The sequence below is a fragment of the Acanthisitta chloris genome, unplaced genomic scaffold (genome assembly GCF_000695815.1).
Source record: "Acanthisitta chloris isolate BGI_N310 unplaced genomic scaffold, ASM69581v1 scaffold23091, whole genome shotgun sequence".
Lineage (NCBI taxonomy): Eukaryota > Metazoa > Chordata > Aves > Passeriformes > Acanthisittidae > Acanthisitta > Acanthisitta chloris.
Genome location: NW_008654766.1, coordinates 42,039 through 57,275, shown reverse-complemented (window position 1 = coordinate 57,275; position 15,237 = coordinate 42,039). Strand labels below are relative to the sequence as shown.

The 15,237-nt window shown below is 39.3% G+C and overlaps 1 protein-coding gene across 1 annotated transcript in view; it reads left to right on the top strand.

Moving 5' to 3' along the window:
* The first annotated feature begins 628 nt into the window (after positions 1-628).
* Positions 629-15,237, top strand: part of KIF18A (kinesin family member 18A) — a 22,778-nt gene continuing 8,169 nt past the window's right edge. Inside the window, exons 1-12 of the mRNA XM_009083672.1 lie at positions 629-956; positions 1,579-1,736; positions 2,593-2,697; positions 3,667-3,777; positions 7,051-7,248; positions 7,727-7,900; positions 8,119-8,193; positions 8,777-8,886; positions 11,304-11,466; positions 11,844-12,008; positions 12,381-12,502; positions 12,674-12,912. Of these exons, the coding sequence (XP_009081920.1) occupies positions 629-956; positions 1,579-1,736; positions 2,593-2,697; positions 3,667-3,777; positions 7,051-7,248; positions 7,727-7,900; positions 8,119-8,193; positions 8,777-8,886; positions 11,304-11,466; positions 11,844-12,008; positions 12,381-12,502; positions 12,674-12,912 (1,948 nt within the window). The remainder of the gene's footprint in view (positions 957-1,578; positions 1,737-2,592; positions 2,698-3,666; positions 3,778-7,050; positions 7,249-7,726; positions 7,901-8,118; positions 8,194-8,776; positions 8,887-11,303; positions 11,467-11,843; positions 12,009-12,380; positions 12,503-12,673; positions 12,913-15,237) is intronic.

Here is a 15,237-nt window from a genome sequence, read left to right as displayed (position 1 = left end):
GCTCGGCTGAGAGCGGCCGAGCTCGCCCTGCAGCGGCAGAAGTATCGCCCGAGAGCCTTTCCCCAAGCGCAGCTCGCTGTCGGCTCGCTGCTCCCTGCCGGGAGGGAAAAGCGATTCCGGTGTGGCGTTGGTTTCTGTATCCCGCGCAAATCCCGTTAACGTAACTCCCCTTTAACTCCATTCAAACCTGCGTCTACCGCGGCTGACCCGGGGAGAGCAGCTCCTCTGCGTTCTGCTGAAGGATAAGGAGACCACTCCCTTTAGCATATGGAAACTTGGTAGCTCATCTGTAAGCTTGATACGGAGGGAAGACAGTAGGTCACTTAGTAGTTTGAATTAACATAAACTTAAGAGTTTAGTGGCGAAGTGCTAGTTGCTTTTGTTCTAGCTGTGCTGAATTAACTCTCCTTTTCAGGCCAAAGTTGTAACAGACCGTTGTAGCCAACTGGCAAGGGATGGGTGGATCCAGCACCGGTGTCAGATAATAGTCCTGGTCTAATGTTTGAACTGCGTGCAAGGTTTTATTTGAAATATAAAGCCTTTCACTCTGCCTTGTCAATTTCAGAAACAATTCAGCTGTTGGCTCTGAGCCTTGCAAACCAAGCCGTGGGGCAGAAGGAATGTTACTATGGCTCCTACGAAGGAAGAAGACATCTGTAGCCATGTGAAAGTGGTGGTCCGTGTCCGTCCAGAGACCCAGAAGGAAAGACAGGGCAACTTCAGCAAGGTTGTTCAGGTTGTTGACCAGCACGTGTTGGTCTTTGACCCAAAGGAGGAAGAAGTTAGCTTCTTACATGGGAAGAGGCTGACCAACAGGGATATCAACAAAAGACAAAGGAAAGATCTTAAGTTTATGTTTGATGCTGTTTTTGATGAAAGTTCATCCCAACTGGAAGTTTTTGAGCATACTACCAAAACCCTAATTGATGGCTTCTTAAATGGATATAACTGCACAGGTAACTTTGCTGTTTATCTTCTTTAATTAAACAGCTTCAATAAATTTTTTAAAGCTTGTACCATTGTCTTCAACTGCTGCAGGGGCCTTAAAAAAGCCTGAAATAAATCATTGTGTTTTAATTCTGAGATATGAGAAGCTAACTTTTTAGCATGTGGAGGTTAGGATAGCTCTACTCTGTTTTGAAAATAACTTCAGAATTTTATCTGAAGTATGCTTGCTTATCAGGAGACAAGTTACTCAAGCAGAAGCAGTTGTACACCTGAGTGTGTGGTAGCTTTACGAGCTCTTTAAGAGTTTGGCTTTTTTAATTGGCAGGTGGAACATGGTGGGGAAATGAAATGCCTGTCACAAATAAGTTGATGGCCTTAGGGTTAGGAGAGTAAGCAAATATTATTTCCATGTCAATTGTCAGTGAATGAATTTCAAAATGTTATTTTGAATTAGCCACCTGATTATAGCTGTAAAAGTTAAAGCCTAAGTGAGAAACTTGATCAGCTTATCATAACAGCTGTGCAGAATGATGAAGGTCTGTGAATCTTTGTTTGACTTTTGTGTTTCTGACTACTTCACTGGTATAAATGACACGTTTGTTTTGTTGGGTTTTTTTGGTGAAAATTCAGTGCTTGCATATGGTGCAACAGGAGCAGGAAAGACTCATACAATGTTAGGTTCTCCTGAAGATCCCGGAGTGATGTATTTAACCATGATGACACTTTATAACCGCATTGACGAAATAAAAGAGGAAAAAATATGCAATGTTGCTGTGTCTTATTTAGAGGTAAGTGAGTTCCTGCATTTGGTATGTTCCTTTCAATAAGGCAGATTTTATAAATAAAGACAAGTTGGTTTTGCCATCCCCTGGGCCTTGACAAGGTGTATCCCTGATAGGAGTGGAAGCGAACTGTGCTCTGCAAATTTAAGGGTTGTAGGCACCTGCTGCTGTTTTGCAGATGCTGCCCAAAAAAGACAATCCCTTCTGATATACTCATTGAACATTCTCATGATATGTGTCATGCTGATCAATTCCTTCTGAGCATCTGTTGATGTGCACAAGAAAATGACTTCTCAGGGTTGTACTTCAGGACTTGCCAATAACATCCTATGAGCACTGTGAGATCACACAAGTCTCTACAGGTGTCTTGGCACTGCTGTTGAGCAGCAGTAGTAGAATTGTTACCTTCTAGCTCCCTCAGTTTTAATGGAAGAATAGTTAGTATTTGGGGAGAAGGAGAGGAGGAAACATTTGCTTTGCCATGTGCTTCCCAGACCAAGAAGTAATGTAGTTAAGAATTTTACCAGAAGTATGTTTGAACTAAATCTCACTGAAGTATGAATTATGATATGTAATGGGGGAAAGTAAATGACTTGGTTTCATGTTTGTTGCAAACCTTTCTTTTCTTGGTATGAAAATAAGTTTTTATTGTATATATAAAAGAACAATTTACTGGGAAAGTGACTCCCGTTTCAATGGCTAAAAAGAAATCATGCAAACTGAATATTCTAAGCTGCTGGGGAAAAATTCTACACCATGAATTTGTTAATTAGTCTGAAGTATTAAAAAGACTGGCGATTTCTGTTCAATTCTGTCAAGTATGGGAGGATAGTTTTAATAAAATATTTTCAATTCCCTTTAGGTTTACAATGAACAGATCCATGATCTGCTGGTCAACTCAGGGCCCCTGGCTGTTCGTGAGGATGGGCAGCAAGGAGTGGTAGTTCAAGGTCTGACATTACATCAGGTGTGTAAATACATCTAGAAACTCATGAAACCTCATGTTGTGTTTGAGAAAACGGTGAAGTTCTCACTGTTCTGGGAGTTGTATGGCACTTGGTAATTATCTAGTGGATTTCGCAAACCTAATTACTAAGTCAAAAGTACATTGTGGAGAAAACTGCTGATATTATTGAAGGCAAATGGATAAAAGCATTCAGTCCTCATTATCCAAAGGGTACCATGGGCTTGGTGCTCATCCAGCAGGTTTTGGAACATTTGGTTTCTGACTAAAACATCTTAGCTTCATTGCCATCTTGGAGTGTTCTACGCTGCTGTGAAGTCTCAGGGTTTTTTCTGAAATTTAAATAGCCATGTTTGAAAAGTTTCATGCTAAATTGCTTTTTCCAGCCAGCATAGCAATTCTTTGGCAAAGTCAGTGACACAACTTAGTTTTCCAATTTGAAAATCAGTTCTTGTGGACTGAATTTCTTGCAGCCTTGTTAGTGTATGTTACATGCTGTGTAGCTTCCAGGTTTTGTGTACATGGAATAATGAATTGACAGGAAACAATGTTCTTAGTTTGGCTCACTACATGAACATCATCCTTCCCAAAGCTTGATTCTTGTGAGGAAAAAAGATGAGTTAGTATTTAAAAAAAGTTAGTATACTAATTAGTTTTACTATTTTTTTCTAATAGTAACTATTACTAATCCATTAATACAAGAACAATTCAGTCAATCATTCTTAAATAAGGCTCCTTCTAAAATTCTTTACCAAAAACATTCTCTGATTGAAATTGCTGCAGTTAAGGGCTTGCTTTTCCTGCCTTACTGCATTTTAGCTGAGGATGTTTCTTTGAAGTGTCTCAATTTCAAAACAGGACATTTCTCTTAGGTAGTTCAAATGTTAAAGTCATTTAGAATCAGTGTAGAATCTCCTGTAGTTCTGGGGAAAGAAACAGAAAGGGTATTAATCTTGTGCTCTACTCTTAAAGCCTAAATCAGCAGAGGACATCCTTCAGATGTTGGATTATGGAAATAAAAATAGGACTCAGCATCCCACAGATGTGAATGCCTCCTCTTCCCGGTCCCATGCTGTCTTTCAGGTAAGATGATATGACAGATGCACAGTGGCCATTGTTGTGAGTTGTAGTTTTTGTTTAAAGTTGAATACAATAGAAGCTTTTCTTTCTAAACTATGCTGAACCTTATTTTGGGCAAGAGGAGGCTGAAGTTTTCCAGTTTACTCCTGTTGACTCCTTACTTCTAAAGGTTCATAGTGTTTATATACGAAAAAAAATCCAGGAAAGGTCTCTAGTTCCAATAGTTTGAGCTTATACATGTAATATATATTTAATAACTTATACTCTTTAGAAGAAATGTCTTTTCTGCGAAATAGCAATTTTGAGCTTTGAATATACTTCCATATTGCAACCTCAGAAACTGAATGTTATTGGTGAATCTTTGTGCTTTCTGGTGTTGTCATGTTGCTCAGCATTTCTCTAGGAAAAATATTTCACAGAAATAGACTATAAACTGGGAATCTCAACTAGTACTTTCTTATCCTGCTTATTTTGGTTAATGTTGATTTTTATTTTTTTTTTTTGCACTGAAGTGATTTCTTACCATTCTGGTATGTCCCAAGTTTTAGAAAATGAATGAGTTCTGAATGTCTTGTACAAATTTGCTCAAATTTAAGAATATTCCAAAGATCATTGCTGACCACTGCTGTATCCTCCTGGCTCCTCTTAAATACAACCTGTGATATTTAAGAAGAAACAGTATTTAAAAACTGGTCCCATTAGCTAAATGTCTTTTCTTCTGTCTGTTAGTGTATACTGCAAAGCATGTTATCTTGGTTTATTTATTTGTTGCTGCTCTGGTTTGAGAAATATGAAAATAAATTTGAATTCTGGTCCTTGCATTACAGCATTTAACTCAGTTAAGTTCTCAACTGGATGTGCAGACTGAGACAATGCTTGACTAGAGCCAAAAGCTTGATGTAACTGAGCAAAATCACTGCCAATCTGAAAACTTCTGTTTTCTTATATACCTTAACCTTCTGCTTGAAATTGCCCCTCCTGTTTTTCATTTCCCCTGAGATTTTGCACCTGGTTGTACATTGTACACAGTTGTACAAAGACTTCTGAAATTGTTCAGGTTGAGATCTGCATTGTCATGTGTGTGTTGCCTTTAGAAAGGCTCAAGGTACAGAGCCACAGACAGAGCAGAGGAAACTGCTGATTTCTGTTTACTTGCTGGGCTGGGGTTTCTCAGCTCCCTCACCTTTACTCAGGAAAAAGCTCTGATTGTATTATCTAGCAGGCTTAGTGTATTTCTGCAAGCAGCAAGCAATTAAATAAATCACACATCTATTTCCACAAGTCTGTGACATTCTGAAGAACAGAATTGTGTCTTTGGTTCCACAGATGTTAAGTGATGAGAAATCCCTAGTGCTATTTTGATGACTCCAGCTTTGCTGTTATTTTAAGCCTTTGTAGAGACCAGTTGTCTTTTATGCTGGCTTGGTCTTGTTAGCTTTATTGGAGCAGGATGTTTTCTGAAACTCATTCAGAAATTGGTAGAAGTCTTGGCCTAGGACATTCTAAGCTGATTTTAGAGATGCAAGTTTTGCCTTACTGTACCATCTGTCTTGGGTTTGAAATATCTATCTAGGTCAGGCAATAATTACTGCATCTGAAAGTAAAATCCGAGTTGCCACGCTGTTCTATTCAAAGTGTTCTGCTGACTGACAAAGAAACAGAAAAGCTTCTGCTTTGGGGCATTTCCTGTATCTTTTGAATTTTTACGAAAGCTTGAGTCCTACAACATAGTTTGGCTGTCACTGCACCTTTCCCTGCTTCACTAATGATAGTTACTGGCTTGTTCTGGTAGAGTGTTCCCAGCCTGAGATTCTTTTCTTTTTTGGTCTATTGTGCTAGAAATAGTACAAGCAAACTTAGTCGTAGTGTTTGATATAGAAACATGTCTGTTTGGAATAGACATACATTTCATGGCAAGTCATAAGGATTTTATTTTACTCACAATACTTGTCAATTATTTTTTTCCACTTACAAATTGCTATGAAGACTTCATTTCTCATGCACAAAGCTTAAAGCTCCAGACCTAGTGAGGTGTTGTCTTCTTTAGTCAGTCACCTTATATGCATGGCAGCTCTTTCCTAATTCACTGTCTAAAAGTGAATTCAGGAAAGTGCCAGTAACCATTAGCCTCATTAACAAATGTCAAGGCACTTAGCACAAAAGAAGGGGAAATTTTATAAAGAATCCTGAAAAAGTAAAAGCCATCTGAGGGTAACTGTAATAATTCTTTTTGACTGTATAATCATGCCCTGCCTACTTCCTTATTAACCTGAGGAAATGCCTTCACTAGCAGAAGGAAGCAAAGGCATTTTAGTTCCTTGTGCATCTTAGCTCCTGTGAAAGTTTCAGGAAAGAAGGGACCAGGGGGAACAAATGGCCTCAGGGGGCATCACGTTCCTAAAGATCCCAGAGGGTGTTTTCACAGCAGTAAATGAGTGTTGTTTCCTTTTGATAGTAGATACAATTAAGTCCAAATCACTGCAAGTGCAGCCTTTTTCCTGGGTATCTTTCTGGCATACTCCTAAACCTGCAGTCCAAAAAACGAGCATCTCTTTTCAATTTAAAGTACAATAGTGCAGAAGAATCTGGCTGGTTTAGCTGTGAAATTCATTTTCCCTGTAGTAAAGAGTAAAAAACCTCACCAATCTTTGCTGCTGTTGTAAGCCCTGAGACCAGTAGGTTGCTTAATCCTCTGAGCAGGATGGGGGAGAGAATCACAAGAGTGAAAGCAAGGGGTTGGTAAGTGACCCACAAAATCTTGTGGTTCACTTAAGTGGAGAGTGCAGAAGAACTATCACTTGCCACTCTCAGACTGATGCCAACTATTCCTTGGGCAATGGCAGCTTCTGAGAAACTTTGGATCTGTTGGGATCAGCTGTGTGTTTGCAAGCTCTTGCCTGCTGCCTTGACCCCAGACAACCACTGCTTAGCAAAAGCTGATCACTAGTGTCTTCTCAGCACTGTTTGGGTCATAAATTTGAAAGTACCATATGGGCTGCTGTGCAGAAAATCACCTCCATCCCAGTCAAAGTTGGTCCAGCTGCACTCTGCTTCTTTTTTCCTTGCTAATCTCCAAAACAGGTGAGTTTAAGAGGTGTAAGAAATGGATTTGCTGTTGCCACTAGTGCCTGTTGGTGTTAGATATGTACTAAAAGATTTAACCTGGATTATGAGAGAGATTCCAATAAGAATTTCTGAAAACAGTTGTTACGCTATAGAATTAACTTACTGGTTAGTGATTCCCTTTTAATTTTTGTTCCTCTTTTTTAATCATAGATTTACCTCCAGCAGCAAGCTAAATCAGCAAGTCTTAAGCAAAGTGTTCACGTGGCCAAAATGAGTCTCATTGACCTGGCAGGGTCTGAACGTGCCAGTGCAACTAATGCCAAGGGGGCTCGTTTTGTAGAAGGAACAAACATTAACCGCTCCCTGCTTGCTCTTGGGAATGTCATTAATGCACTGGCAGATCCAAAGGTATGTGCTGCTTTACCTCCCAGTGTCCTGAAAACATTGAAAAACTGCTGAACTGGTTGAGTAATGGGGTTGCCTGGAAAGGTTATGGGAACTCCATCCTTGAACATAATCAAAACCCCAATGGGGCAATAGTCCTTAGCATCTTACCTCAGCTGACCCTGCTTGGAGCAGAGGGATTGAACCAAAGGGAGCTTAGAGGTCCTTCCCAACTGAAAGTACTTTGTAGTTTGCCTTTTCTGTTAGTTGTCCTCATAACAAAAGTAGTAATTATGTATCCAGAGAGCAGAAAGTAACTAGGTAATACACATGTAGTAAAGGCTTTAAACAGTTCCAAGAGACTCAGTGTTTCAGATGTCTAGGTTGAGAAAAATTGCTTATGTCAAAGGGAAGTTTCATGGCTGTTTGTCATTCTAAGCAGCCTTTTATTTAAAGTACAGTTGAATAATCCTTAAAAAATGTATCTAACTCTCTTTTCCAGAGCAAGAAACACATTCCTTACCGAAACAGCAAACTTACTCGCTTACTGAAAGATTCTCTTGGGGGAAACTGCAGGACAATAATGATAGCTGCTGTCAGTCCATCCTCTTTGTTCTATGATGACACCTATAATACCCTTAAGTATGCAAACCGAGCAAAGGATATCAAGTCTTCTGTGAGTATATTAGTATTTATTGCTCTCTTGTTGAAGTATAATAATGCAGCATTGAGAAAAGAGTTATTTCTTTTGGAATATTACATCTTCGTTCACTTTTGTATCAATACATGCACAATACAGTGCATGTGTAACTATGTAGTACTTATACCTAGTGTATTTTGTTATGCATGAAAACATGAAGGAAACACTTTAACTTCTAACTTGTTTCTTTACAGTTGAAGAGCAACGTTGTTAGTTTGGACAGTCACATAAGCCAATATGTCAAAATTTGCAACGAACAAAGGAAAGAGGTATGTGAGAAATCATAGAATCAACCAGGTTGGAAAAAACTCCAGGGTCAACCAGTCCAGTCCTACTGTGGTCACTAGCCCATGGCACTAAGTGCCACATCCAGTCTCAGCTTGAAAACCTCCAGGGATGGTGAATCCACCACCTCCCTGGGCAGCACATTCCAATGCCTGAGCACTCTCTCTGGAAAAAATCTCTTACAAATATCCAACCTAACCCTCCCCTGGCAGAGCTTGAGTCTGTGCCCTCTTGTCCTGCTGCTGGTTGCCTGGGAGAAGAGACCAACCCCCACCTGACTCCAACCTCCTGTCAGGGAGTTGCAGAGGGTGAGAAGTCGTCTGTTGTAAAAAGTTTGAAAGATTGTTTGACTACAAAAAAAAAAAAGTTTATAGAATTGAACCTATAGGGCAATGTTGTCCTATTTCTCCCATGTAGTATTTTGAAGTAATTTTGGTATCTGATAAGAATATCACCTACTACTATTTGTAAAGTTGCATATCAGCACAGAATAATAGGTTTAAAAAAAACAAACAAACAAAAAAAACCCCAGTAAGTTTCAGCTAAAAGGTGCCTCTTTTGGTTTAGATCCTAATGTTGAAGGAGAAACTGAGACAATATGAAGAAAAGCAAGCAAGCATTCCTGAAAATCACAATGCTGCAGAACCTTCAAACCATCAGCAAGTGGAAATAGGAAGGTAAACAAATCACATCTCCTCTTGCTTCCAAACTGGAGTCTGTACAGCTTGTAAAAGCATTTGTAAAACAAACTTTCTCTTTTCAGTCTTGGTTTCCTCACTTCAGCATTGCTTTACTTAGGCTTGGGATGGCTTTGCATAACATGTTGCTTCTTTTTAGAACAACTTGGTGGTGCATTTGCAATGAGAGGGGGATGCAGGAAGTGACATGTGACAGGAAGGAGCATATGAATGCAGCTTTCAGCAGAGCTGAAACAGGTTGTGTTTGTGGGTAGGCAGAATGTAGTTTGCATAAATGACAGCAGCTCCTGCTACTGTTGGCAGACACTACTTCAAGTAGTATCTTTCCTGAAAGGTAAAGAGAGACAAAAACTTGACATTCTTCTTTCCACAAAGAGTTCAATTTATGTTTGTAGATTCCTTATTTTCTATGAATTTTTACATTTTTTGGCCTCTCTTTCTTCTTGGTGATGTTCCTATCTTTTCTGATGTGACAGTCCCATGAGAGCACACACAAAGTAACAAACTAAGATGTGAAGTATGAATTTGTTGCAGGAGTCAATCTATTCCAAGGGAAGGTTAGGTTTGGGTGTGAAAGTCTTTCTGGATGTATCTCTGCATATCTCACCACATATTTCTGGCAATTATTCACCTAAGTTGATTCAGTTAATTTTTTTTTAATTGGCCCTTTGAATGTGGTATTTTTTTTAACTGGAAAACTTTAAGGTGAAGTAAAACCCCATTCAAAGCAAAATGTCTTCTAACTGTGCTTCATTTTACTGGCATTGCAGACATTTCAATAAACCCTCTCATTCAGGTTATTTAAATTTAATTTTCAAAAGAAGTGTGGGTTTCTAAGTCATCTTGATAGTTCTGACAGTTTTCCTGCATATTTTTGCACTGTATGTCTTTAAGATTGATTTTAATTTCCTGTGATTTGCCCTTTATTTCATTCTTTGTGTGTGGGAAGAGTCAGTCAAGGGCAAGGTCTCTAAAATATCTCTTCAAAATGCTGGACATGTTCTATGCCAAGATTTGTCGGTCAGAGCATGTTTGGGTTTTGATGTTAGGGAATATCCATGGAGCCACACGTAAGCCTCTCTCATTCCCTCTAGATAGCAGAAATAAAGTGGATGTCTCATTCTCCTTCTCATGAATATCCTGTCAGGTTCATCCTACTGATGGTGTGGGTGATGTGTTGATTTCCCCCACGTCCATTTACAGGTTTTGAAGGTGTTCTGCTTCCTTCTCTCTCTTGTTTGGGACAGGGAAGAGAGCCTTATCCACAGTCTTGAATTTCATTCCAGCTACCTATGGTTTTTGCTTCGCTCTCAGTGAATACACCACTTCATTCCTTCTCCCTCTGTCTAAAGCTTGGAGATGTGTTGTCTGCCAGCCCTGCAGGTCTTGAGCTTGCTGAGGCACACAGTGAGCACTGCCTTTGGAACTGCAACCAGCAGTCCACAAGCTCTTTCAGAATAGGTAGACCAGTGGGTTCATGCCCTGGATATACCTACAGGATAACACTGTAATTTTTCAAGTGAAGAAGAGATGATAACTCCATAAGAACAGAAGTGGGCTTATGAAAGAGTGATCTAGCTTAAGGCAGGAGCCTTGCAAAGGCTTCTAGATTTGGTGCTATATTTGGGACACTGGGGATTGATTTGCTGGTAATGGTTCCTCATAGGGACTGTACATAGAAGCAGAATCTGCAGCCTCTCCTAAATTATGCCCAGGTTTGTACTACGAGGGAAACAGAGGATTCACCTTGATTTCTTGCTGAGTTTCACAGGCAGCTGGGCTGAACCATGTTTCTATGGATACTGTGGAGAACAACAATTCTCCAAGCAATAGATAGTATAGTAGTATAGATAGTAACAGTTCAGGGTAAGAACTCTGATACTCTGCAGTTGGTTGTTTCATTATCATAAAATCTATTAAGTTGGAGAGGACCTTGAAGATTGTGGAGTCCAACCATTAACCTATTACTGTTCATCAAAGAAATAATATTTCTGAATTCTGTTAGTGTTTTAGTGCACAGTTTTACCTAGATACAATAGCATTCTCTGGACATTTAGTGAAAACTGTTGTATTTCTAAAACTGGGGAAGAAGAAGGTCTTAATTCTGTTTGTTTTTCAAAGGAGAGTAATAAAACACTACAGTAAGACTCAGTTGTTCAAACTTTAGACTGTGAAATAAAGTTGCTACTTCTGTTCAAATACATAAAATCCTTACTGATGTCCTGATCCTTTCTTTAGTGCTCATCTCTACCAGAGCTTCACTTCTTCTCTCTTAATTTTAGTATGTTTATTTTATTAAGTTGGAATTGACAGTTCCCCTTGTAAAGGAGATGGTCACAACAAAAAAGTCTTCAGGAAGTAATTAATTATTTATTCTGCTCCTTTCATTCTAATAGATACAAAGAAATCCTTAAAAGTGTCTTTGCAAACCGTGGGGAAATCCAACAAGAATACCTCAAGGTGGAAAAGAAACTGAAAGAAAACACACTCAAGAAATATTACCAGGATCAATCTCATGAACAAATTCAACTGATGTGCTCTGAAGAAAAGGTAGAAAAGGTGAGTTTAGCACAGTGAATCATCTCTTTCTGCTGCATTAATGTGTGAGGACACTACCTCATGCTTATCCAACTTGCTGTTGCTACTTTTGTGCCTTTTTGTTGCCAAATTTCCAAGAAGCACCACAAGAATTTGATGCTTGAAGATCAAGGACTTCCCTTTTGCCCAATACTTAATTCTTTAGTTGGATTTTCCAGGACATATTACATTAATAAAACAAAGCAGATAAAATGGTTTGTTCATATCCATACTTGAGTTACTAGGACTTATTTGATCATGTTGTATAAAAGTAAGGGAAAAAACCTTAATGTAGAGAGAGTCAATGTGGTGAATTTGAAGGTTTTTCCCTTAAATGCTGGGTTTTTAATTTTTTTAAGGCCATTTGCAAGCGAGATCAAAGGCTTGCAGTGCTGAAAATGAACTGCATGCACATGCAGAAGAAGAAAGAAGAGGCAGTCAAACACTTTGAGGAAAACACCAGTTGGCTGCACCGTGTTGAAAATGAAATGCGTCTCCTGGGGCAAGATGGGTGTATTCCAGAGGTGAAATGCCACTTTGCCATGGTTGGGGATGGGGAGGACAATTGGGAAAAGGGTACAGTGTGTGAGTTGACAACAGTTTAGTAACTGAAGTAAAGTAAAATTTGTGGAGTGAGTACACAGAGGCAGAAATGTTTTGGGACTGGCATGGTCACAGGAATCTAGCTGCAAAGCAATATTTATGCATGCAAATAAAACACAATGCATACCTTTCTGCCATAAAACTTTATTATAATAACATAGCTCCACTCCATCTGTCCTTTTCAATATAGGTTGAATTAATATTATTTTTAGTTGAAATTTTAGTTTCTCCCTCTCAGTCTGATGTGCAGTTGTTTGATTTTTTGTCTTTTTTTTTTTTTTCTTGCTACAAAGGAACTTCATAAAGATCTGCAGTATTGCCATTTAAACCTAGAAGTTCAGGACCTGAAAGCCCAGATTGAGCACATGTTATCTCTGGTGTCCCTTCATGATCAGTATTATAAGCAAACAGAAAAGTAAGTATCATTTCATGGCAGGTGTGATAAAACTTCTGCTCTGACACTTGTAACTTCAGAAGACCTATGTAGAGAATTTAGTGCAACAGAAGCAAATTGCTTCTAAAACTTTTGTCCCTGGATTAGGATTGTGTTTTCTTAAGCAAACTTGTCTTGCCTCTTGTTTTCCAGAGCACTAAATGCTTTGCTTCCAGTTCTTCGCAAGCAATACCTGATGTTGAAAGAAGCTGGATTGACAAATGATGTAGCTGAGACTGAGTTTGGGGAGGTTGAGCAGCTGATTCAAAGGCAAAAATCAGTAGCTTGGGCTGATGAGAGTGCAAAAAAGGATCAAAATCAAAAGCATGAAGTAGAGATGTCAGTGATCTGTGCATTCCCACAGCTTGTGAGCAGACCAAACACCCCATGCTGTAAGTATATAATTCATTTGTTCTCTGTTGGAAACACTTTTAAATGCAGGAGAAAATGTGGTGGAAACAACTGTCCTCCAAGGTTTGTAACCTTTAAGGAAAGGTTACCTAAAATACAATTGGTGTTGGCACAATCATTTCAACACGTCTTGGGAGGTTGGGTGGAAAAAAGTAATCCACTTGTAGGTGCTTTGCATCTTCTGTTTAGAATGAGACAAATGCAATTAAATAGCTCCTCTTTGATTGTTTGAAGTCACATTTAGAATGTGCTGAACTATTAAATGGTACTGTTATGGAAATTAATTTCTCTTGTGCAGAATGTATATAACTATAAAGAAAAAAACATAGATCAGAAAAAATACATGAGCACAGGAATATATCATAAAATCAGATGGGTTGGAAAGGACCTCCAAGATGATCCTGTCCAACCCTACTGTGGTCACTAGCCTATGGCACTAAGTGCCACATCCAGTCTCAGCTTGGAAACCTCCAGGGATGGGGAATCCACCACCTCCCTGGGCAGCACATTCCAATGCCTGAGCACTCTCTCTGGAAAAAAAATCTCTTCCTAATATCCAACCTAACCCTCCCCTGGCAGAGCTTGAGTCTCTGTCCTCTTGTCCTGCTGCTGTGGTATGAAGTAGTCCAAGGACAGCATCCTAATCAGAAATAGGAAGGATGTAGCAATTTCTTTTTTCCTTTAAAGATGCAATCAATTATTCAAGAATCCAATTCCTGCTTCCTCAAGTCATCTCAGAAGGATGCTTGGCAAATGTTAGCGAGAGCTGACCTAAGAACTTAGTGAGCAAATAAAAAGGAAGATTTATACAGGTCCCTTTGCACCTTTGGTGCATCGATATTTTATTATTTATAATTTGTGCAAGATGTTGGGAAGGAAACTGTTTTGCTCCAAGATGGTTAAAAAAAAAAAAAAAAGAAACCCAACCAAACATTAGCCATGTGCCACACAGTGATCATTATTCCTTGTACAAAAATCCATCTGCATGGACTTTGCTCCTTCCTGTTGACAAATTAATGCCATTCAGTTCTTGTGATTTGGTTCTTATTTTTCATATTTTAAGTTGACAGCAGTAATTTTTTTATTCCTCCATTGAATATAAATATATCTTGTATTGTTAGTGTCTCGAAAGTTTCTTAATTATTTGGGGGAGAGGGTACAAAAATTAATTGGTGGCAATGTAGTGTTTCTTTCACATGAAATACAAGTCTAGAACATCTTAGAGGAAGGAAGTGTACTAGGTCTGCAAGGAACATATGTGATCTATTGCTTTCAGACCTAGGTTAACACATTTGAAAGAATTCTGTGAGGTAAAATCCCTCTGCAAAAATGAGATGGTACTCGTGTAGAAAACACTAAGCTTTATGAGGAAAATACTCATTCCTCTTCAGGGTGAATTTATGAAGTAAACAATTGCATCTTTTTTGTTGAAATCAGCTCTGTCTAGGGGTGTGTGTGTGTGCTATCCATGCCTTAGCCATATTGGGAAGTTTCAGTCATTAACAGGCTACAAGTTCCTGTTTAGTCACCATTCCTGAGTGTCCATTAATGGAGAGCTGCACAGTATTCAGTGTGGACTGGTGGGTGGACTCTGACTGGTATTTGCAAGTATTTCTGTGAATGGGAAAGTTCTTGGCATAGTTTCAGGCATCCCATTTTCAGATGTCTTACTGTACATTACCATTGAGGGAATGGAATTGATTTATGGGGGGGGGGAAAAAAGCATCCATTGCCTTCCCTTGTCACAGACCTCTGAAAGCAAAGTCCATTTTTAATTTTGTATGGCAGGAAAAATTGATGTGTGTTTGTATGTAGTAAAAAATTTGATTGCAAGCAGGAAAAGCATATGTCTTGATTATAGGAAAGATTTATCTTATTAAGCAGGTTTTTCACACTGTCTTAGGACTTCTAAGTATTTTTTCCCATGCTGTGTGAAATAGTACACCTGGTCACTGGGACTATTAGAATCACAGAATCAACTAGGTTGGAGAAGACCTCCAAGATCATCCAGTCCAACCCTACTGTGGTCACTAGCCCATGGCACTAAGTGCCACATCCAGTCTCAGCTTGGAAACCTCCAGGGATGGTGAATCCACCACCTCCCTGGGCAGCACATTCCAATGCCTGAGCACTCTCTCTGTCAAAAATCTCTTCCTAATATCCAATCTAAACTTCCCCTGGCAGAGCTTGAATCTATGCCCTCTTGTCCTCCTGTTGGAGAGGGAGATAAGGTCTTCCCTGAGCCTCCTCTTCTCCAGGCTGAACACCCCCAGCTCCCTCAGCCTCTCCTCATAGCACTTGTGCTC